The sequence below is a fragment of the Patiria miniata genome, unplaced genomic scaffold (genome assembly GCF_015706575.1).
Source record: "Patiria miniata isolate m_02_andy unplaced genomic scaffold, ASM1570657v1 HiC_scaffold_19, whole genome shotgun sequence".
Classification (NCBI taxonomy): Eukaryota; Metazoa; Echinodermata; class Asteroidea; order Valvatida; family Asterinidae; genus Patiria; species Patiria miniata.
In genome coordinates, this window is record NW_024037057.1 from 13,981,155 (window position 1) to 14,005,214 (window position 24,060).

Sequence of the window (24,060 nt, forward strand, 5' to 3'; positions counted from 1 at the left end):
GCGAAAGTCCATCACCGATCGTGAATATGCATCACCGATTGCAAAAGTGTATCACCGATTCGATGATCACATTAAATGCCTCTTTGGCGTTCCATATATACCACACCCAAACAAACTGTGCGGTGCCGGTGCCGCGGGCCATGGGAAGATAATACGCGTCACGTCATTAATAAGTTAAGCGCAGCATTCGACACACACACACACACAACACACACCACGTACAGCAAGTATTCGCAGGAGAAAGTGACATTTCGTTCGCATATTGAACCACCTTCTGGAGTTGTGATACGACCACCGTGACCGATCTAGGAAAGGGACAAAATGTCTGCACCAGGTGGGTCAAATTGTCACGGGTTTTGTAGATTATTCCGCACTCCATTATTAGCCAAAAATTCAACATTGTCACGAAGGTCTCAGCCATTAATGCAGTCTCGAGGCGCGGCACCGCACGGGTGTTGTACGTGAGTGCGTACACGTTAGGTCCAGGCTATCCGTGAAATCATGGAATTCTACCTCCATGGTGAAATAAATGCATGTGTGGGACGGGAGTGGTGGCGGTCTAGGGGTGCACGCCTGTAGGCCAAAAATCCGTCCGCCGAGCTCATGAATAAAAGTTATACCCTCAAAATATTCTTTATTAGAGAGTTTTGAGAGCCATAAAATTTGGGGAATTGAAGAGATATGGTAATGAACCTCTGGCCCGGACTTGGGGCTTCCAATTCTGAGCATTTTGGATGCTGTTGGGCTCGAAAGTGGCGATATTTTGCCATGTCATGGCGGGATCGTTTTTCAAGATGGATACGTTTCCGCTTTGGGGAAAATAGGGGTCGTCTTCTTTGGGTGAGAATGTCTTGAAAAGTCAATGGTCAGCCCACCAAAAAATGAAAGGAAATTGAAAGATGACACATTGATCATCATCTTTCTGTGCAGCTTGAATACCTGTGAGAGTTCTGAGTATTTTTAAAAGAATTTTAAAGTATGCGCATTTAGCACTAGTGTCTATGGGATTTTTTGTTTGGCAGGGTTGCACCCCTAGAGCTAGCTGTGTACAGTGTGCCGTGTGCATGTGTAGCTTGAATTCCATCTGTACGTGTGACATGGTCATACAAATCCCGGGACATACCGTTATTTCGTTTTACTGTTTTGGATTTCCTCAAAAACAAAAACAGCAAACGAGCCATATTGACCGTTTTGTCGTTTTACAGTTTTGTAAAACGGTCAAACGGTATTAAGTCACAAAAACAATGACCTTTTTTATTGTTTTTGTAAATTGTAAAAAGCGATAAACGGTTAGTTGCTTTATTTTTAGAGTGTTGTTTTACAAAAACATGACAATGTCAAAATGGTCAATAGTCTTGTCGACCATTTTTTTATTCAGGTTTAAGTTGGCAATTATAGCAATGCACCTTGGAATGTTAATGTGTCCTTGGGACGGTCACTGCCTGTGAAATTGCCCTCCTTATATTTATGTCGTTCTAGTTCACACGACAGAATTTGAGAATATTAGCTATTGAAGAGCCGCGCTGGACTCCAATTTCCTTCAACATATCTGCAACTTCTTCATACGTCTTACCATCCTGTATCCATTGTGAAATGTTCCCCTTGAAATTTTCCAGCGCCATTTTTACTTGCAACTCTTCAAGCCCCACTAACTGAATCGCAGTAGATGGGGGTCAGGGTCACGCCAGGAATCACACCACGCATTAATTATGCCGAGGTAACACTTCTTCGTGCACGGCATGGTCCCCTTCCACCCCCTTGTCCACCATAAGTACCGCCACAAAATGCACAACGGACTGTTAACTATGACACTGAAGTACACAAAAAAACAATCTGTATTAAATACTGACCGTTTTGCTGTTTTACAAAGTTATTTGTGTAAATCTGTAAAACAAAAATCATTGATCGTTATGCTGTAATGAAATTTATGAAACTGATAAAACGGAATAACTGTATTTATCTTAATACCGTTTGCCGACAAAACGATCAATGGTTCGTTTACTGTTTTTGTTTTTGAGGAGTCCAAAACGGTAAAACGAAATAACAGTATGTCCCGGGATTCATAAAACATCGATAGGCCATTCCTTGAATGTTCATGTGTCAGATGTGGGTTTTTTCGAAGTGTAAACTAGCAATACGTCCTATGAGTATAGCATGGAGGAACTGTTCTTATTCCTCCCGTGGTATGACTATGAGTAGGATTCATCCGAGTCCGAAAGTTTGGGACTCTGAGACTACTATCAGAGTCCCAAAACTGCCCTTATGCGTATGATGTCATCAGTCCCATAGAGAGATGCACAACATGACCTCAGTAAGGTCAAATCTCGCATAATGAGTTTACTGTGGGAAAACGGCTGTGCATACCCTCTATTTTCAAACATGCAAGGTCAAATCTCGCATAATGAGTTTACTGTGGGAAAGCGCGGCTGTGCATATACCCTCTATTGCAAACATGCAATACACGAAAATGGACTGGTACTATAATATTATATGAAAAGAAAACAATTAACGATCTGCATCAGTCAACTGTGTCAAAAGAAACGTCTGGTACCCGGCTCTATTTTTACACATTCTCTGTAGTCATGCCACCAGACTAGCTACTGAAGGGTCAATCTTTTCAAAAAGTTGGACATGTAGCAGTCTAGTCCAGTGGCGTCACCAGACTTTTCAGTCTGGGGGGGGGGGGGGCACGGGGGGGGGGCACCAGCATTTGATGGGGGGGGCACTTAGGTGGATACGGATCGCCGTCCTGGGGGAGGGGCTAAGGGGAGGGGGTGCCCCCCTCCCCTTTGGAAAATTTTCGCATACGGAGGATGGGCTAGATGCAAAATGGTGCCACATTTGCAGCTCATTTGAAGAAAATACGAATTACTGTGCTTCTTTGTCCTTATGAAAAACCAACTCAGATGATGGGAGTTGAATATAACAAAATATATATATTTTTTTTACCAACCCAAATCTCAGATGGGGGGGCACTCGGGGGGGCACTAGGTTTTCCAGGGGGGGCACGTGCCCCCCTGGCCCCCCCTTGGCGACGCCACTGGTCTAGTCCTATTAGACTTCAAATTAAAATCACTTGGCTTCACTCTCAGCCTGCAAAATGTTAAAGAAAGCTTCCTTTAAAAATGAATTGAGACCTCAAACTTGGCTGGTGAATGAAATAGGACCTTCTTTGCCTATATGAAAATTATGGAGAATTTCGTCAGCTTAAGAGTACATGTAAGTTGGCCTGATTTTGTTTTGCATGTTTTCAGCACTCGAAGTCCCAGTCTGGATTCATCCTGACCACGTTCTATGTACGTTGCCTTATCAAATGAACCTAGAACATGTACTTTTAATAGAAGTACAACTAGGCCTACCCAAAATGGACGGGTCCATTATTATAATTATTACTATTATAATTATACGTGTAAAGGTACCATTAACTTAGACACGTTATCGTATTTTCTTCGCACGATGGGAGACATCGGTCATTAGGGAGACATTTTCATGTCTCCCTAATGTCACAGCCCCCCTTTAGAGGCAAAATGTTGTAGTCGCAGTAGATTCTATTTGTTGCTCGTGTGGTCTCATTAGTATACCGATATTCGTGGAAAAAGGACAAGGGAATATTGGGTTAGGGCACATTATGGGGATGTCTCCCGAATAATACTTATTATTATTTTTATTTTTATTTTCGGGGGGGGGGTGTCCACATTTCATGGTCTATACTATAGCACATTCACACATACAAATGGTGAGGAATCCTTAAAAAAAGGAACCCAGATCCGGATTACTTCCCAAATCGAATCGATTTGTACTTGTACCAAGGACCACCCCAACATGTTTTTTTCTTCATGAAAATCCGTCCATAACTTTTTGAGTTATCTTGCTCATAGACAAACCAACCAAAGCCGATGAAAACATAACCTCCTTGGCGGAGGTAATTAAATTGGATGGGTTAAACAAAATAAAGCAAACACGAAACAGATTAAATTTACATGGATAACAATAAATGAATTTAACAAGATATGCGAGCAAACATATTATTTATAAGTACCTGAACAAAAATAGAGATACATACATGTATATATATCAAACAAATACATGTACATAAAATAAATAAGGAAAACACTAAAATTAAAACGTGGGTCAATAACAGAATTGAATATTCTGGTGAGGCATCATGCATAAAATTAAGGAATCACATAAATTAATTATGTGATAGTACGTGTAAATTCCAGGACTTAATCACCGTACACTCTAAAAACACTCTAGTTAAATTTGACTTTAAATCAGTCCAAGTTGCACCCAGCTGACGCTTGCTGTAGTCAGCTGAGTACGCGTTAGACTGTTTTCTAGTCAAATCTAACAAGGTGTTTTTTACAGTGTAATGGCCTAAGTATTAATTTTATAATTTCTAAACTTGTTTTTGAGAGAGTTCAGCTTGGTCATGATGCTTACTCCATACTTAAACACCACCAAGGTTTAAAACAAATACATCGAATTCTTTCATTCGTGCATTCATATCTGTTTCCACTTATTGTCAGAGCTCGAAACATGGGAAGAGCCTTTCAGGAAATGAACATACAAATCTGAGTCGTTAAAATGACAAGATTCAACTTGATGTTCATACAGCGTGCCAGCAAAAGCAATTGCATATTCGACGTCGAAATATCATTATTCTTGGCATTATTCATTTAAATACTTGACTATACAATGTGGTGTTTCGAAAGAAGAAAAACTGCGCCTTTCAGGCCTTTCAGTTGTTTTTCACAGAATGGTTTGAAACCAATACTAACACAATTGCTTTTGTATTGTAATCTAGTAGGAAGAACAAAAGGCAGTCACTCTAAACAAGGAAGTGTTAACTCCAGCACTTACAAAATGTTCGGTCAGTGACCACTCCTTAAAAATGTTGAATCCAGCATTTTAAATAATGAATCCGGGATTTTTTAAATGGTAAATCCAGTACTCGTACTGTTAATTCAACAATTAATATTTAAAGTGCTGGTGAATGGTTATGAAGAGGAACCGCTGGACTATCACGGAACTTTTATAATTCAGTCGGTATCCGCAACTGAAAGCGAGACCTTGGAACATTTTTTTTTTTAGCACAATAGTGGTGAGGATCCGGGATCTTAAGAAACTGTGGGCTGGGCTTTAGCTCTAGGCCAGCCGGGTGTATCGGTGTTGTTGGCATCTTTTCAAGGGAATTGCGTGACAAAAAAAGGGGAAAAGGTGGGGGAAAAACCCAAACAATTGACATTCATCCATGTGTGAATTGTTTTCGTTTTGCTGAAAGAACTGACTCACTTGAAGTTATTGACAAATTTAAACAAGGCAAAATCAATTCCGTGTGCAGACCGGAAAATTATCCACTTCAATGAAAATGGCATAACTCCTCACCACAGCCACTAATTCGAAAAATTCAAAATTCCTGTGGAAGACAAGGTAATAACCATTCATATGAAACACTGGGTTTTTTTCTGAATACACTTTATTTGCCACAACAAAATCAATTGTGAACTTGGATCAAGATCATTCTGACTCGCCCTTTATAGCAATGCGTTAAATTTATGAGAAAACTTCCACTGAACTTAATTAGTATTCCCTTCCCTTTTTTGACTGATGACATCATAAAACCGCAAATAACTGTTCGTGTACCCAAAATGTATGCAGAAATTGAAAATACTCCAACATATATATGAATTTGTTCAAAACAAGAGAAATGGTTGTCCTGGAACTTTCCTGAAGTATTTTCTGTTCTGAAGAAAATATTCACAACTTGCCTAGAACTGGGCATTGTCTAATGAAATAATTATTGTCTGCCCGATCACTCTGCGTTTGTAAACTCAACAAACGCGAATCTCTAGTTTTGTTTGTTTATTATTTCGTTGTGATGTTGAAACCAAGGATTTTGAAAAGCAGTTTATGGTATTGGTAGCTCGGAAATCTTTCTAGGCACGATACTGGAGAAATATATGAACAACTTGACTAGAACTGGGCATTGTCTAATGAAATAATTGTCTGCCCGATCACTCTGCGTTTGTAAACTCAACAAACGCGAATCTCTAGTTTTGTTTGTTTTTTATTTCGTTGTGACGTTGAAACCAAGGATTTTGAAAAGCAGTTTATGGTATTGGTAGCTCGTAAATCTTTCTAGGCACGATACTGAAGAAATATATGAACCGCCGCTGCAATTTTGAAAAAGAAACAATCAATTTTTTTTGGTTTTAACTCGGAATTATAAAGAATTCATACAAATACATAACTTTTTTTCATTGACATCATGGTTAGGGGCCTATTATTATTGTTTTTATTTGGCGGACATAATTAATGAATGCCTGTATTGAGCCACTATAACATAATGTCAGTGTTTATTTTCTCAGACATATGCAATTTTCGCTGGTAACATGGTCTTTGCTTTTATATTAAGGCCAAAAAAAAGAGTTCTCCTTCCGATTACATGGCATTTGGAAATAGGGTAGGTAGGTAGGGAAGTAAATTTTTTTTTGCCAATTTTTTTTGTGTACAATCATATGGAGGCGTCTGCGGGTAGTCAAGGGTAAAAGGTAGAGATTGATGGTTTTGGGTATTTTTTCCTCATTTTTCCAATAAAAAAATTTGGCCTAATGAGTCGTGTGGGTTCACATTGTAGTGAAGTTAGCGTGGTGCATCGTGTCAGACACACTGCGCCTTCAAATACTCACGAATAGCGATTTTTTTTTTCTAATTCCGGATTTTAAAATACTCTGTATACCATCAGCAACAGAAGAAGACAACAAAATGACACCCGGAAAAAAAAGCCTGCATGATGTACTCTACAGGGCGAGTCAACAAAAAAAAAGCGAAACCCAAATGTCAGGACCATTGTTTTAGTGAAGTTCTGCATGTAGCACTTTCAAAATCTAGGATAATGAAAGCCCAATTCATAAGCTTTCTTTTAGTACAAGTAAGATTTGAGGCTTTGCATGGTGGAGATACTAAATAATGAAAGGTTTGCGGAAATACCATGTGCGAATAATTTCACAACTAAGAGAATGGTTCTGAAAAGAATCAGAGGTATACTCTTTTTTTTATACCTCTGGTATACCTCTGGTTCTTTTCAGAACCATTCTCTTAGTTGAGAAATTATTCGCACATGGTGTTTCCGCAAACCTTTCATTATTTTAGTACAAGATTCATTCAAATCACTCATGTACTTTTCAAGGTACGGAATTTTAGCCGGCTTAATCACTAGCGATAAAACCTCAGTTGAAAAGGCCCTTTTTTTTTTTAAATAAAAAGGGATTATATAAATCGTATTGTTAACCTAAGCAAGGTTGGCAATAAATATATATTGTGTACAGTTGTTGACAGTTGTGAAACAAGTATTGTGTCTCAACAGTCAGAACACACAATAAAATGCTTTTCTTGGACGAAAGAGGTTTTAGGGTGATATTCTACGAAAGGATTGAACAATTTCAGTATTTTTTTTTTATCTAATATTAGCTTATGAAATTGGCTTTCCAGTCATTATTATGTTTGGTGCAACATGTTTTGTTAAATATGAAATATTATTTTGGGGGTTTGGGTTCCGCTTTTTTTTTACTCGCCCTGTATTGTATGAAGACATATACAGGAAACACAATGTGATATGGCCGCCATCTGGCCTAGTGACCAAGATTTGCATAAGAATAATAATAATATAAATAGTGGCCTCTTAATTAAATATGGTGAGTGCGTGAGGCCATGCCCCCTTTTTTCCCCCGAGCAACGAAGAGTCGTCGGAGTCATAGGCCATGGCAAAATATTATTATTGTTGTTTTATTTCATTAAAACTATTTTTAAGATGTACAGTACGGCGACCGTTAGGTGAAATAACTATACATTCGTACACGTAAATATAGTTATCGAAAATGGAGTAAAACTAATACATGCATGTATTAAGAAATATGAAATTAAGAAATGATCAACAAAAAGGCATAAAACTGTCATCACAAAACTCTGATTAAAAAGACAAGCATTAACAAACTAAAATCAATCGGGGAGAAAAAAAAGAATATTAATGTACAGGTGTCCGATCAGAAAAGGATCTTATAACAATCATGATACAAAACAGTACATTTCTTTAGCCTCTAATGGTCAAAACTGCTTGTTCAGTAAACGAGTTAAGCTTGGAATACAACTGTTCTTGTACCTGTTGGTTCTGCATTGAACAGTAGTTGAATAATTGTATTTCTAAGCTATTCTTCCTTGTGTGAGAGAGCCAGGCTCGGAACCTGTTTGAACTGAGGATGATAAGTGTAAGGTTCATAGTCAAGTGTATGTGTTCAACCACGTGGTGTGGATTTTCGTGTGATCTTAGCTTTGCTAAGAACTTGGTGTTAGGACATACATTTTCAGGAAACAAAAACACAGTGTTCTCTCTCCCAAATCCAAGCCCGCTGGAACAAACGTTTGCCAGGGGGTGCTGGAATTTCTAAAGGACGGACAAAATTAATGCGAACCCGGAGCGCAAAGCCCTTACGGCGTGGCTTAAAGGGCCCCTAAAAGTTTTGGAATATGGATGCTCTGTGGTGCAATCTGAGGCGATTTCTGGCCTCTTTCATATGACTTTTTTAGCAAAAGGTGATTTTTTTTTAGATTATAAAGACAATGTATTTCACTTTGTTGTTTAGAATATACTGTTGCTCTTATAACGTTATTACTGTACTGAAAAGTCGAGAACCCTGTATTTTTATCTCCATTTTTTTGTTCCATTTAATTCTGGAAAAAGAATTGTATCGCTATGCATGAAATCGCATGTAAATATTATTGTTGCAAGGCTGCTTTCTTACATTTAGTAAATTCCGTCGTGTATGTTTTGTTTTATTTTTCGAGTCCTTACGGCGCGGCGTGGGGCCACAGGGCCAGGGGCCTATTTACAGGGCCAGGGGCCTACTTTCAGGCCCCGGAAAAATGTTGGATTCTGGATGCACTGTGATGAAATATACTGAAGTAACTATATACTTAAACTTATAAAATACGAAAGCATGTTTTTTTGGTTCAAGTTAAAACAAAGTGGTTCCACTGGAACCGGATGAATTTCTGTTCATAAAAACATTCCCATAAGCCTAAACGATGTAGCTCTCGATATATTTGCAGTATTTTGTTTGTTACAGGGAATGGCAAATATAAAACACTAACAGACCAAAAGAATGCATCTTTATGTTTATGATCGATGGATGGCAAGTTTGAGGCTATAGGCAATGATTTATCGGTCTACTGAGTTTTTATGAGAAAAAAACTTGCAGAGGGTAAAACTTGAATAGCTTTTTTATTAAAACGAAACTACACTGGATTTGGCGTACAGCATGACTAGTTTCAATGGAAGCCCCTCCCACTCCTATTATAGGTTTGGAATGTGTGTGTGAACCTCGTTATTTGTTGTTGAGTACAGAGTGCTAGCAACGTCAATAAAGCTTTTAAATGAAAAGAAAAAACTTCAGGGAAAAGGTATGGACATTTGCCCCTATTGAAAGATCGAATGAAAAAAATCCTGGCAAGCAAATCAACTTTACGACCATTGTCATGGCCGAGGTTATTGCTTTCGGGTCAAAGCTTCCATCGTGGTGGAAGTATTATAGACATGTCATAATTTTAGATACATTAGATTCTGCACTGCTTGAAGATTTAGAAAATACCTCTTCTGGATATTTTACAGTGTTACTTTGTGCTAGACGTTCGCTGAGCGCCGTGCTTAGCCGCGGCGAAACTAGAAACGAACAAAACGAAGGAGATATGTTGTAGAGCAAGCATAATGTATAGCGTAGCGGTGCAATTTTCGTATAACACTGCTGGCTGGGACACATTTTTGCCCGGGAGTAGGGGGTGCTGAAGCATATTCCAGCACCCCAATCCAAAAAGTTGGGGTTGCTGCACTGTAAAAAAAATAATGGGTAAAACAGTGTTGGGCCATATAATTTTACGCAACACTAGTTTGAAATAACCCAATTTGGGTAAAAATTGTCCAACAATTGGGAAGAATTTACCCAAGAGTTTAACCTGTTGATATGTTGACCAACGATGGTCTACCGTCTACATATCAACTCATTTTTCCCAACGTGTTTACAGTGTGCAGCACTCGTCACAACACCCCCCGTTCCCGCAGGCTTGCCCAAATCTGAGATTCAGTTCGAGCCACATTCGGCTCATTAGAATAATCAGGTCATTACGTGTTCTTCTGGCGTTATAGAGTAATGAATATTATTTAGAAAAGAGCGACTTCGTTGAACCAAGTCTGAATAGTGACAGGCATTATACATGTATACAAAGAAGATATCGACCGACGCGTGCAAACATACAGAACTGACCTTGCAGCGCGCTGCAGCGCACAATGGTGTATGGAAAAATCATGGAAAATTACCACACGAACGTAACCATGCCGACTTGATGCACGCGGTTACGACATTGTTATTTAGATCACGACGAGCTCCGAGAATAACGTGTGGATTAGGAAGTGCGCCCTCTGTCCGCTACTACACTGCAAAACACTATTATAGCAATTAAACAATTTATTGCTATCAGTTTGCAAATGTGTTTAGAGTATAGACAGATAATGTCTTACTCTATAGCAATGAACACTGATGTTGGGAGTTGAACACGTTCGTACAAAAATAATGTTAAGCTTCTAAACATGTTGATAAAGTAACAGCAATATTGTGATTAAAATTATTGATAAACCATTTTTGGAGTGCAATTTTCTCGCCCAACCACGGAACTTAGAAGAGTTTTCCACACTTGAACACAATCAAATTTTGCCAATTAACAGAATAACATAAAGCAATCAATTAAAAAAACGTACATTTATGATTGACAACTAAAACCCGTTGACGTTATTATTGTTAGGACTCCTTCGGAATTTTTCAAAATTCATAGCGCACAGAAACATGTCGAAATTGTTAAATACAATGTTTTAAAGCAAAAAAAAAGTGAGAAAAAAATCGAAATCGAAAAAAATGGTAATTTTTGACATTATGGTGACAGAGCTCTCTCCGTCGCCGCTCCAAATTTATGGAACAGTCTCCCTCCTAAAATTCAAAATGCCTCGTCCTTAGAAACATTTAAATCTGTGTTAAAAACCCACTTAAACAAATCTCTGTAATAAGTCTTACCCCAATCTGCTGCTTGGTCCACACAAAATTTATGTTGTTTTCTGTTAGTTTCCTTTGTATTTTGGCAACTTTATGTTTGTACACTCCATGTCAGTTATTGTTTTCTACCTGTAATTCTGTTCTTTTGTATTTGGTGCGGTTGCCCTTGTTTTACCTAATAGTCTACAAGGACAACAGCATCATATAGCGCTTAGAAACGTAGTATGAAGCGCGGTATAAATGTTTGCTATTATTATTATTATTATTCGTGAAAACGGTGACGATTTGACACGTTCTGACGTGAGTGACGCTACGTAACTGATATAACGCGGCAAGACGGGCGTGCCGTACAGGCCAGGCGTAAATTAAGATGCCGTAACAAGCGTTACCACGTGGGCTAATATCGTGACGTCATTGACGTGAATGTGACTTGGTGCAGCTTAATTTGACGAGACGTGACTAGATATATATACTGTGCGGCTAGCTGTACATGTCTTGAATCGCACACACATTGTTCGTTTGAACGACTGATTGTTTTATAATTGATTGATTGCAGCAGGTGAAATCAACCCCGAAAAGCCACCGGAGTACAACCCTGCTGAATATGCTCCACCCCAGCAGGGCTACCCCCCTCAGCAGGGCTACCCCCCACAGCAGGGCTACCCCCCACAGCAAGGATACCCCCCACAGCAGGGATACCCAGCCCCTCAACAAGGATACCCCGCCCAGCAGGTAAAGCCAGGTCCGAAATCATAATTATATGAAACGCCAAAGCTGTCTTGCATAGTTCACTCCCTGCATTCGTCTGATTCGTCATTCCCTCGGCAAAGTCATCGTAATTCTAGTCGTCAAATTCATCATGCCATTTTGGCAAATCAATCATTGCTTATTTTGCATTCGGCAAGTAAAATAATGTACATCATTACATTCGGCAAATTCAATACATTTGCCAGATTCAACATTCCATTCGAACATTTACGATTCTGTTCGGCCATTTCATCATTCGTTTCGGCAAAGTCACCATTCCGTTCGGCCAAATTTACCATTCGATCCGTTCGGCGTATTATTTAACTATTCCGTTCGGCAAATTTATCATCTCGGCAATTTCGTCATTGTCAGAACGTTTGAAGCGATGTTCAAAAGCGTCAATTAACATAAAAAGAATGATGAATCCTACAAAGCAAGTGATAACGAACTCAAGGCAGCTTTAGCGTTCCGTTCCATTGGTTGCCTAAAAAAAAACACTGCCTGTAATCTTGACAAGCCTATGCAAAGGAACTATTTGCACAATTTACACTGGCTACTCCTTTTTGCATTTCAATCGCACTTTCTCTTTGGCGCCTAGAGATTGTAGAATGGACTCATGCAGTAGAAATTGTAGATGGCGCTAGTCGCCCAAAACCAAGGACACATGGTGTAGTACATGTACAAACATTGAGTGGCTCAGAATGGTATGGGAGGAATGTTATTGCAAGGTAAAACCTGGACTTCTTTTCGCCGAGTGAAATGGAAAAGTCCAGATTTTACCGAGCGATAATATCCCATGTAACAATTTAAAGCCACTCAATAATTATTTGTCTTATATAACTGACATATATAATCCTTGTCATTTGATTTACAGTTAAAATGAACTTCTATTTCAATGCAAAATTGATGGGAAACGTATTTCTCTCTTCCAAACCACCCCTTCACGAAATGTTTGAACCCAACTCTGTAGCTACTGGCTCTTGGAAACAATACGTGCTACGCCCACTCCAGCATGCGTGTACAAACACTGCCTTGTGGGGTACCGGAACAATGGGAGGTACCCCACAAGGAATCCCCACCGACTTGCGGGGTACCGTTTTGGTACCCCACAAGTTTTTCACGAAATAGATATATAGATGTTACTCAAAAACTAGGAATTTCCAAGGTGGGTTGATCTGTCGCAAATGGAAGAGTTTTAGAAAAGGGATATTAAGTCCGAATTTCAGCCCACAAAATTAACTATGGTTAAAATAAGAGCATTTTGACATAAATGTGTGACGTTGCTGCAAGCGCGGATCCAGAACACACTTTTTTTTGGGGGGGGGGGTTAAAACAATTTTTGGACCCCCCAAAAAGTGGGTCAAAAAATTACGGCGTGGGGTTCGGGGCCCGCTGAAGGGCCCAGAAAAAAAAAATGGATTCTAGATGCTCTGTGGTGCGATCTGAGGCAATTTCTGACCACTTTAACCAATGTTTTTTGAGGAAAAGAGGGTGGCGTACTCATTGCCTGCCTTTATTGCGATGTCACATAAAAAAAATTAAAATAAATTGGTCTCGTTTTTTTTTTTTTTGGGGGGGGGGGTCACGGCCCCCTTTGCCACCCCCCCCCCCTGGATCCGCCCTTGACGTTGCAAAATGTTAATACACGAGAACAAAGGAAGTACCCCACTTCTATGCCTATGTAAGCGTGTGTGCATTTGCACACAAATACCGCTCCATCATTGATCAAGGATGATCCTAACTCTCAAATAGTAAATCCCATTCACCACGGGCGAATGAGACTGTTTGAGCCCCGGCGTGAAGGGGAGCAATAATGAATGCCACGTGATGTAGGTTCCACCAATCAAATGACGAGGACCTGTATGTCATATAATGACCGCTAATTTCTTGGAGCTGTCATTGGGTGGACCATGGTCAACCCGTGGCCTTGGCCCAAATTCATAGAGCTACTTAACAGGACAGGGTGATGGGTATACGACCGCCGATTATCATTGTCTTTGACACAAATTTGGGCCAAGCTTCCTGCCACAGAACACATGCCTAGCTAGCAAAGACAAATGGTTAGCCAACGCAGAATTCTAGCCGTTGACCATACTTATTTACCTTAGCTAAGCATAGCCTATTTTGTTTATTTATACAGCTATATTCTATGAGCTATATTTTTTACTCAGTTCCTATGTGCCATTGTTGGGTGTGGGTTGTCTTCTATCATTTTTTTTTCAGCCTGGTTATCCGCCGCAGGCAGTGTACAACCAGCAGCAAGGCGCAGCTGTGATCACGGTAAGGCAAATAAATGCAATCATTGATCTCCATGTATGCTACCCGCTGTAGTATTCATAGCCATTCATTTTGTATCAAAGGCATTCCATTACATGCAAGATCACTTGTGTTATTCTGTGGTACTAGGCGCTCCATAGATAAGGTCACTGAAGAGGTCAAATAAAGCATGCTTGCATTGCACCACAATGTACAATTGTCTATCTCGATCAGTCCAACAAAACCTCCAAGTTATTCACTTGAAATATCACACCCGCTTTATCAATTCAATGCAACATTTATTTCCAAATCATACAAACACTATATATAACAATGATTGCATGAAGAACAAGTCAGGTGTGTTTACAAACACAAATGCCCCGCAACCGTGACTGTTCCCATTACATAACACCACTCTTTTAACCTATTATTACCAAGAACAATACACAAACCAAATGTAAAGTTCATATGTAAAGTATTTCTCAAGTTATCGCGCTGACAAAATTTCTTTTGTTTTAGTCACTGTGACCTTGACCCTTGACCTTTCGGCCCCAAATGCAAAAGAGTTCTTAGGGTTACCAAGAACAATACACAAACCAAATTTGAAGTTCATATGTAAAGTATTTCTCAAGTTTTCGCGCTGACAAGATTTGTCCGGACACACACACACACCTACCCACACACACAGCCACCCACCCACGGAAGGACAAGGCGGAAACAGTATGCCCCTTCGGCTTCGCCGCGGGGCATAAAAACAGCAGTTGAATGCATACACATAAAGCCAAAGCTTGTATAGGGAATGCCTTTAAAGTTAAATAAACACTATAGTATGACAGTGAATAATTATTATTTAACATACAAGTAACCGAACAGAAGAAAATGTAACGGACAAACAAACAAACAAACGCCCAAACACCCCAACAAACAAACAAACACCCCAACACTCCTCACCCCTACAACCCCAACACCCCAACAAACAAACAAACACCACAACACCCCCAACAAACACCACAATAAACAAACAAAATACCCCCAAACAACTAATACTAACAAACAAACAAACGCGTATTATTCTTATGTCATCATCTTTCATATTCTTTTCAATGTCTTTCGGGGTAATCCAACGATTTTGTGAGGAATTTCCATCCAAAGATGATAACCCCATAAAAGTTGTGGTGAAGCCTATCGCCATCTTGAAAAAAATTATGCCTATACGCACATTGCACAATTACAATTGCCCCAATGCAGCCACACACATCTGCAACCTACACACATCTGCAACCTACACATCCCATAGCGAGAGATTGCTTGCAGTATTGATCCAGATCCAGATGGAGCCATTTTAGGGCCCAATTTCATCCAAATTCAATACATAGAAACACAAGCTAATAGGTCTGCTCACGGCTCCCGCCCTTCTTTATTTTACAAACTCTCAAGTTCATACAAAATGCTTTAATAGCAGAGAATCGGAGGGCATGCATATCGTGTTTTGGCTTGCGTAGGCAATTTCCTATATACCGGCCTGCACCCTTTAGCTGACGCCGTATGATAACAGACTTTTGGTCTTGTTCCCAGACTGTCCCCCAGAGTACGGTGATCGTCCGAACTACTGGTGTCCAGCCCAATGACTATCTCACTCTGGCCATCATTGTGACCATCTGTTGCTGCCTGCCACTGGGAATTGTCGGCATTGTCAAGGCCATGGACGTAAGTACAGTTCACAATATTTGATGTCTATTGTATACATGATTTTACATGTAATTGGCCAATCCGCATTTGGCATATTCAAATTCAAATGGACCCAAACATAATATTGATATTCAGAGTGCAACCTCGGTCCCATGATGTCAAGCAGTACGCTCCCAGAACCTGGTCTCTCACTCCCATTACATGTACCTGTTAATAAAGCATGGAAACGGGGTTGAACATTAGGTAAGCCCTGGGGTCAAGGTTGTTCAGATCGTTAGTAACTTCGTACTACTTGCAGTTTAGAATTTCGATTTCTCCTGCGATCAAAAGAAAAACCTTTCCAGAATGCTAAAGTGTTTTTTTATAAACTTATTTGGAGTCATTTAACATAATCCGACTACCGTCTCCAAGTTTGCAAGTGTGAATTGCAACATTGTATGCTTTGATAATAGAGTTAAAAAAAAAAGCTCCATGCTCAAACAATACAGGGTGAGTCAAAAGGAAAGCGACCTGCATTAACGATTGTTCACCTTAAATGGGCAATTAAATTTGATGCACCAATAAAGCATGTATTAAACGATCTTCCACTCATGTGAAAAAAAAAACAAGAATTACGTTTAGCATTGTGTATCCGTGATGCGCCCACTCTGAAAATCCATGTGTAGGCATTTCTCTGCACACTTACGTAAAAGTTCATATAGAGAGCACGTCGCAGTTTTGCGAGTACCATCATCAGGCCCTAGTCAAATTCGGATCAGCTTTAGAAAAGTGTACATTTTACCCCCAAAAAATACGAAATAAAATGTTGGCGAGATTCAACTCATCAATGTATACGGGGAATGAGTATTCGGTGTTGTATTAATGGAGAATAAAAAAAAAATAATAAGGTAGCCCCTATAGTCTGTTTCAACAAAATCAGACACACTCTGCGTCCTTTGGGGAACCGCCAACATAAGGCAGGATAGCTCAGTGGGTAGAGCACCGGAACGGTAATCGGAGGCCGCAGGTTCAAGCCCCGCTTCATTCAATGTCTTTGTTCAACTTTTCAATTATTTATCGCACTAAAGTTAGGTAGAGAAAATAATAGAATCTACACATGACGTGCCAACGCTGGTTTTTTCGTTTACTACACGCTAACTAGATTTGACTAGTCGCTTGACTGGACGCGTTCGATTGAAAAGCAGACGAGTTCGCGATTTCAATCGCAAATCGAGTAGTCTAGTTTAAAAGGTCAGCACTAATACTCTTGTTCAATGTCTCTTCCAGTGGTGTCATTCAACTCTACTTTTCTTGCCGTTGAGGGGGTACTTTTGCATGATCCCATACCGAACTGTGTAAATATTCGCACTGGCCTATCTGCTCTGTTCACAAGCACCCCCTCACCGGCAAAGGAAGTACAGTTGGGGGTGACCGACCGACGCCATCTTGCCAGACTGCAATTCATTTGCCGCGAAGCGCGGCCAGCGTAATTTTTTTTCCTAGGAGGGTTAGGGGCAATGTCATGAATAATTCAGTTTTTCCTTTGAATCATTGCAAGACTTAGGTTCTAGTTTTATTTTCCCCTTAATTTAAAATTATCTCAGTGATAAATTTGGAGAAGAAAAATAACTGATGAAAATGAACAGCGATGACGTGGATTCAAACCAGGGATCTTTGTATCCACAGCTCATCTCGCTATCCACTAGGCTACTGTGTGGTAGCTCGACGACAACCGTTCTTTAAAATGCTTTAATATATTGTAACTAGTTGAGTAACTAACAACAATGCTGTTGATGTCATTGTCCGTTCTCATGGATAAACATGAATTATTCATGACATTGCCCCTAACCCTCCTAGGAATAAAAATTACGCGCGCAGCCACTGCGTGTAAATAGTACACATCCCCTGGTGTACGTGCGTCACACACAAGGAACGGTGCCCGTCAACCAGCGAAATGTCCCGCCCATGAGACGTTGTTGTTAGGTGAAAGGGCGCCCTCTTTTGGTAGCGCACGGAGCTCATACTTGCTTGTCACATCTCACCTTTCTTTTAAATTACAGGTGAGAAACCGCTGGGCGGCCGGGGACGTGGCGGGCGCTGAGCAGGCTTCACAGAGCGCTAAGAGATGGTCGCTGGCCGGCCTGATCACTGGCATATTATTGGAGGTCTCCGGTGTCGTCATCATTATCATCTACTACGTGGTCATCGTAGCCTCCTTTAGCTCCTATACCTATTACGGCTAACCCAGCGTGCCAAAAACACTGATCTCTATAACTATACTGACTGGATGGCGTGTAGACAAAATAGGTTGAAGTCGTTTGGACGCCATCTTGAGAGGCCTAATTTTGTGCGTTACTCTGTAGACATGTGGAACCTTTAATAGTGACTATGGAAAGCCGTGATGACAATTAATAATGCTGAGCATTATTCGAATTTGTGTGGGCGTTATATCAAATTGATGTGTACATTAAATCGATCAAATGTTCCCATTTATCTGCTTCGACCAGTAACTGAGTACATTGAAATCATTCAAATTAATGTGGACATTAGTTTGCGTTATGCCCTTCATAAATAAAGTCTCCTCTGTCCAGCACGGCTTCTTATAACGGACAGCCATTGGCGGCTCCACAAGACAAGTGACTCACGCGTAAAATGTTCCTTTCATCACCCACAGTGATGAGTGAGACAGCTATCTAGTCAGTATAATTATAAAGATCAGTGGCGCCAATAATGGGTGCAAACCAGTAAATATATCAGAAACCAGTTGAAAACCACTTCTAAAGATCGGGAAAAATACTCGAAACTCTGCAAGGTTTTCGAGACACACATCAAATTTAAAGCTTGATTTACCCTGTTTCACCTTCTGTTAAGCATTTTCTGGGGTTCATGGATGATTTTCGGCTAACAAATTTATCCTGAAGCCCATCGCCATTTCGAATAACGATCCCTTCAATGCATTGCAACGCAGAGCAAGTGCAACGTTTTGGTCTAATTTCATCCCAAATTTGGAAATATAGTAAAAGTTCAAAGACTGAATCAGAGCTGGGATCCGTCCTGGATACAAACCCTCCAGTGCAAGGGCCACAAAATGTTGTATTTGTAAGAGCAAATTGCCAATTAATCAACAAATCATGAATGTTGGTCGTCGTAGGCAAATTGGAGCATATTTACTGGTCTGCAACCCAATCACTATAAGAGCAGCTATCCGATGTTTTGATAGCTGTACACTTTTTTCTCAGCTGGTTTTGATAAGCATAGTAATGCTCTCACGAAAAACATATTTCCACAATTTTTGCTGAACAGCGAAAATAATTACTAAGTAGGTTATCAAAATACAATTGTGAGTTTTATTCATTGCGCATACATGGTTCCCAGTTATTTTTGCTGTTGATAATGTTTTGCTGAGAACATAACTTTGCCGTGCATTTTACTTTACTTATGGCAGATAATAATTATGTCGTCTTTTCTACTATTATATAGTACATTTTTACGATTACCTTTTTTTTTATCGTAAACAGGGAATAACACATACTTAATGGCAGCATCACGTGCGTCCAACATCATGAAAAGTGAACTCGCTACCCGACTAAAAGGACAGATTATAATCATTTGCTGTCGAAAGAAATTTAAGCACGACAATGTGTAAACTTTATTACAAAAATTGTATATATAGTCTCCGTGCAGTCGCAAGTATACAAGCCGCTTTTAACGTTTGCAGTGTTTTTGGCGCTTGACGTTTTTAATGATTACTTCTTTTTCCTGCCAAGTGGCTCCGGCAAACTCCTACTCGATTGCTCAAGCTATTAGGACGTCCTGGTTTCGAGTCTAACCCAAACATGACGTAATGAAGGTTGTTTCGACTCACAAGTTACCAGTGGTATAGCGAGACAGTTTTTTGACGCGGGGAGTTGTAGCCGGAGCGGAGACGAAGCCGGGGTCTGAGAAACGGTGCGAGCGGGTCGTGTGCAAAGGGCGCGTTTATTAGCGCGTTGGGCGGCTACTCCTCCCCCGTTACTGTAAATGAGGTACAAAACTACAAACCTCATTTTGTTGGCACATTAATAGTTGTTTCTGGCAAGGGTTAAGAAAATACCTCACGTTACACAGTTTAATTTCAAGTCTGTGGTCATTGTAACGTGCAAATATAGATCGTTTCACTGGCAAGGGTTTGTATGAAACCAAAAAAGAACACTAGACTGCTGCGTATCGTCTGGAGTTATTGTACAAATTGCCAATGTAGCATGACCAAACGTCTTCAGTTGAGCAAAATCTTTCTCAAAGGCAATTGAAAATAATTTTAAATGTTAGCCTAATTTGCGCCGAAAAAAAGCCACAATCTTTAATTCAAGAGAGGCTGTTTTTGCAGTTAGTTAAAATACGAAGAGTTGTTTTTCCTTATAACAAAGAGGTGTAACTTACAATAATGACGTTGGACACTTGCCTTTTTTAATAGAAACAGGTTACTTGTTTTAAAGTAACAGGCTGAAGTAGATTGTAAGTATTGACCTTTTTAAACAAGTATAAATTGCTGTCTATAATCAATATACAAAATGTAAATACACGATCGGAACATAATCTGTCATTGCAGAAAGTGACGAGATTTGTTTTTTACATTGATATCAAATGGTCATACTCGCTGAATATTTAGAAATTTCATATTTTTAACATTATTTTTAACAGTTTTCATCCGCTTTAAAATAGACGGATGGGATTTTTGTGTGTGGTTTCCCGTTTTGAATCTGTCACTGTTGTTTCGGAAACCATGATTTGTTTTACTAATTCGCTATATGCAGAACATGTCTTTCTAATCTCGTGCATTAAAGGGGCACTAGGTCCTGAAATCCCCGGAAATTTTATGTTTTGGATTGTTTACGTAGCCTATTTCAAACATCTGGTTGAAAGGAAACCAACCTAATGTCTTACCGTTCCCGAGGAAAGACGAAAAAAACGCTTGTTTACATCGGACATGACGGATTACTAATACGTTTTTCGTGTCGTTCTCAGTGTACGATATACACGTTGTGTCTCGGGAACAGCGGTGACCAATCACCATCATTGCCACAAAAATGGTTTCTTCAACGTCTGCAAAAGGCGAACACTTACGAATGAAATCACAACTAGCATCCAAACAGCTCGAATTTATGGTGTCGCAAAAGTGCACCCCGAAATTCGTTCTCGCACCCATAATACAGGAATAACACAGAAACGCCCAGTTTTGAAAGGATAGTTGTGTGGATGTTTATATCCTACTTTTAAATGTTATTTCCGATTATCATCATCTCGTTCAAAGCGCGTTTTGTAGACCAATTGGGCTGTGTCAGGACCTAGTGCCCCTTTAATTCAATTATTATTATCTACGTAAAGAGGGATTGCATGATGGGTACTGCAGTTTACCACAAGTCCATCACAAGTCCAGTCACAGTAAAATCACAGGTCCAGTCACAGGTAACAGTGTATGAACGAACAGTAACAAAGCTATGCCATTGTCAAAGCTTATTCGAATAGCTGAAGTGCTTGAATTGGGACTGGAGGACTTGAGATGGACTTGCAGGGACTTGTAATTAACTCAACTACATCCCTGGTACATTGTAAAACAATCTTACTATATGATTATAGGCAAACCTATAGCTGGTCCCAGATTTGGCCCATTCATTTGCCCTGCAGGGTTTACCTATACGATAGCACTGCCCTGCTCACGTGACAGTGTGTCAGCCAGTGTTGCTGTCAGTGAGCAAGTCAAGACTGTTGGCTCGCCTCACGGGGGCTAGCACAAAAAGGACCGAACAAAGTTTGAGGGATCATTCTATTCTGCAAGTAGCTTGTACATAATTACAAATGACACGTTGACGTCATACACCCAGGTGTGTTGTACTTTGCATGGGCGTCGTGTACACGTTCTCATTCAGCGGCGAGAAAAGGACAACCTCGTTTCCATGGGTACGAGGTCTTGCTCCGCCATGTTGTTTCCCATCATGCCTTGCGCGATCTCATAGGAACGCGCACGCGCCCATGGAGTCGAGGCTGAGAAAAGGCAACCTCGTGCCCCGTGGGTACGATCTTGCAGCGCCATGTTGTTTCCCATCATGCCTTGCGCGATCGTAACCCCTGGAATTGTGTAATTTAAATGTGCCAAAATACGGCACATTATAATTAGGGCTGCAGTTTATCCGTTTTACGTGCCGACGCCATCTTTAAAATGTTAAAAGTTGTGACTTTGAAGAATCAATCCTTTCAAACACAACGTTTGGACGTTGTGTTAATTAGCAAAGATTTGTATTAAATGTACGTACCCCTTTCGTGCCTTTACAACCACAGATACAGGGGTATTTTTAGCGAAAAACGCGGCTGACAAAATCCATATCGTACAGGCATCGCGACTTTTGAATCATAATTTGTTTTTTCGTACGTGACGTTACGTGCAAAGCACGCGAGCGCATTGTGAGCGCGCCCGGCGTGCAATCTTCGAAATGCAAGCCCAAACCCGCGTGAATCATTGGAAATTAAAGAAGGACGTTTAATCAATCCCGATTGTATATAATTGGTAAATATGACTGGTTTATCTGGTTCTTGGCAACTGAATGTAAACCATTGCTTTTAGCTGTAGATTGTCAAATCAATACAATTTGGACTATTTTGACTTTGACTTTTTATTTTGAATATTTTTTTCCAGTAGCCTAACACTCGAGTGACTGAATTTTATTTTTAGTTTCATATTATATTTTTATTTACACAGAAATGCAATAAAGAGTTGATAGTTCATCTGAATTTGAAAAGAAAAGTGTCGCCAGTTTGTAAACTTCATTTTTGCAGTTCACGAGTAGAGCCATTTATTAAAGGTATAGTCCATCATTTGTAATTTGTGCATTTTGTTCGTTTGAAGCAACAAAAGTGCTCAAAATCCAAAGAAAGGTGCTGAACAACTAACCTGATGAAGTTTCAGCTAAGCTTCAGCTGTATATTCCGAGAAAAATAACATAGAATCTCAATTTCAAATCAAAAGTTGCCGAATCATGTTTTGAATTGTAGTACCGGCAATATAAGGTTTGACCTCAAACAATAGGCAACATATTTTTTTCCACCACATTGCATTTCTGTAAGGTCCCTAAAATGACATACTAAAAGTTTTCAGAAATCCAGGTGGTGGAATTATGCCTAATTTGCATAAATCCAAAATGGCCGCGTAATGTCAGGACTTTAGCATTGATTTGGTCATATTTCTCATACTAGGTAGACTTTGGAGGTACTTTAAACGACAGTTTTAGTCATTTTACATTGATTTACTCATTATTTGTGAAACGCAGTGCAAATTTTGCGCATGGACACCGATGATTGAACTCACGATTATCAAGAAACTCGGGCATTTCTAACCACAAAAAGTACACACCATCACCAGTTCCAGTACTATTTCTCTTTGCCAGCGACTCTTTTAAATTCAGCAAAAATTGAAGCTCATTGACTCCAAAATTACACATTCGCGGCCATGGCCTATTACCGTTTTGCAACAGGCTGGTTGCGTGCAAACATTACGGTTGTGGTCCATAATTCACGAGGAGAGGCGGGATTCAGATCTACACACGTCATAATTATTATTGACGTACATTACCCGAAATTCCGGGCAATGTATGCCAGATTCACCGCTAGTTATACCGGATCCCATTTTTTTTTCAGTCCACAGGACAATGGGGTCAGGGAACCAGACTACGCTTAACCCTGAAGGGGCCGGGGGGCGGAATCCGCCCCCCCCCCCCTCAACATTTTCCGCGATAGCCTCTAAAAAAAAAAAGTTCGCGACCCGAGCTGTTATGACTTTTTAGCCTCGAGCTTTGCGCATTTTTTGATACCAAAAACATAAAAATCGGACCACGGGTTGGCACGTAGCGAAAAGTTTTCCGGCGCTACGCGCCGTATAAACTGAATTTTCCCATATACGTCGTGTACAGCGAGCAGAATTGCCATTCATACATATGAATAATTCATTAGCCATAATTCCAAAACCCTTTGACCTATAGTCATGAAATTATATATATAGTCACTCGATGGCCGAGATCTTAGGGGGGGGGGGGGCGGAATCCCCCCCCCCCGGCTGAGAGATGGTCAAAATAACCCGGCCCCTTTAGGGTTAAGCAAGTCTAATGCACCTATTTATGTCTCCTCTCCCCCCCCCCCCTCCCCCCTCCCCCCTTCGCTGCCCCAGGTCTGATGTCGGGATTTGGTCACGTTTTTTTTTCATGTCCGATGGTGGGGATTTTGGTAGTGTACTTTTTATGTGTAGTTTTTAGGCTATTCGAACAAA

The 24,060-nt window shown here is 40.2% G+C and overlaps 1 protein-coding gene across 2 annotated transcripts; it reads left to right on the forward strand.

The window, feature by feature from the left end:
• The first annotated feature begins 173 nt into the window (after positions 1-173).
• Positions 174-20,278, forward strand: LOC119725868 (cysteine-rich and transmembrane domain-containing protein 1-like). 2 transcript variants are annotated; one of them, XM_038197460.1, is made up of 5 exons: positions 174-334; positions 11,656-11,828; positions 14,067-14,123; positions 15,675-15,806; positions 17,828-20,278. In XM_038197460.1, the coding sequence occupies exons 1-5, from the start codon at positions 322-324 to the stop codon at positions 18,008-18,010; spliced, it is 558 nt and encodes a 185-aa protein (XP_038053388.1). In that variant the 5' UTR covers positions 174-321; the 3' UTR covers positions 18,011-20,278. The 2 variants fall into 2 exon arrangements, with proteins under 2 accessions (XP_038053388.1, XP_038053387.1); XM_038197459.1 differs by having other exon boundaries at positions 179-334; positions 11,653-11,828.
• Positions 20,279-24,060: the final 3,782 nt, after the last annotated feature.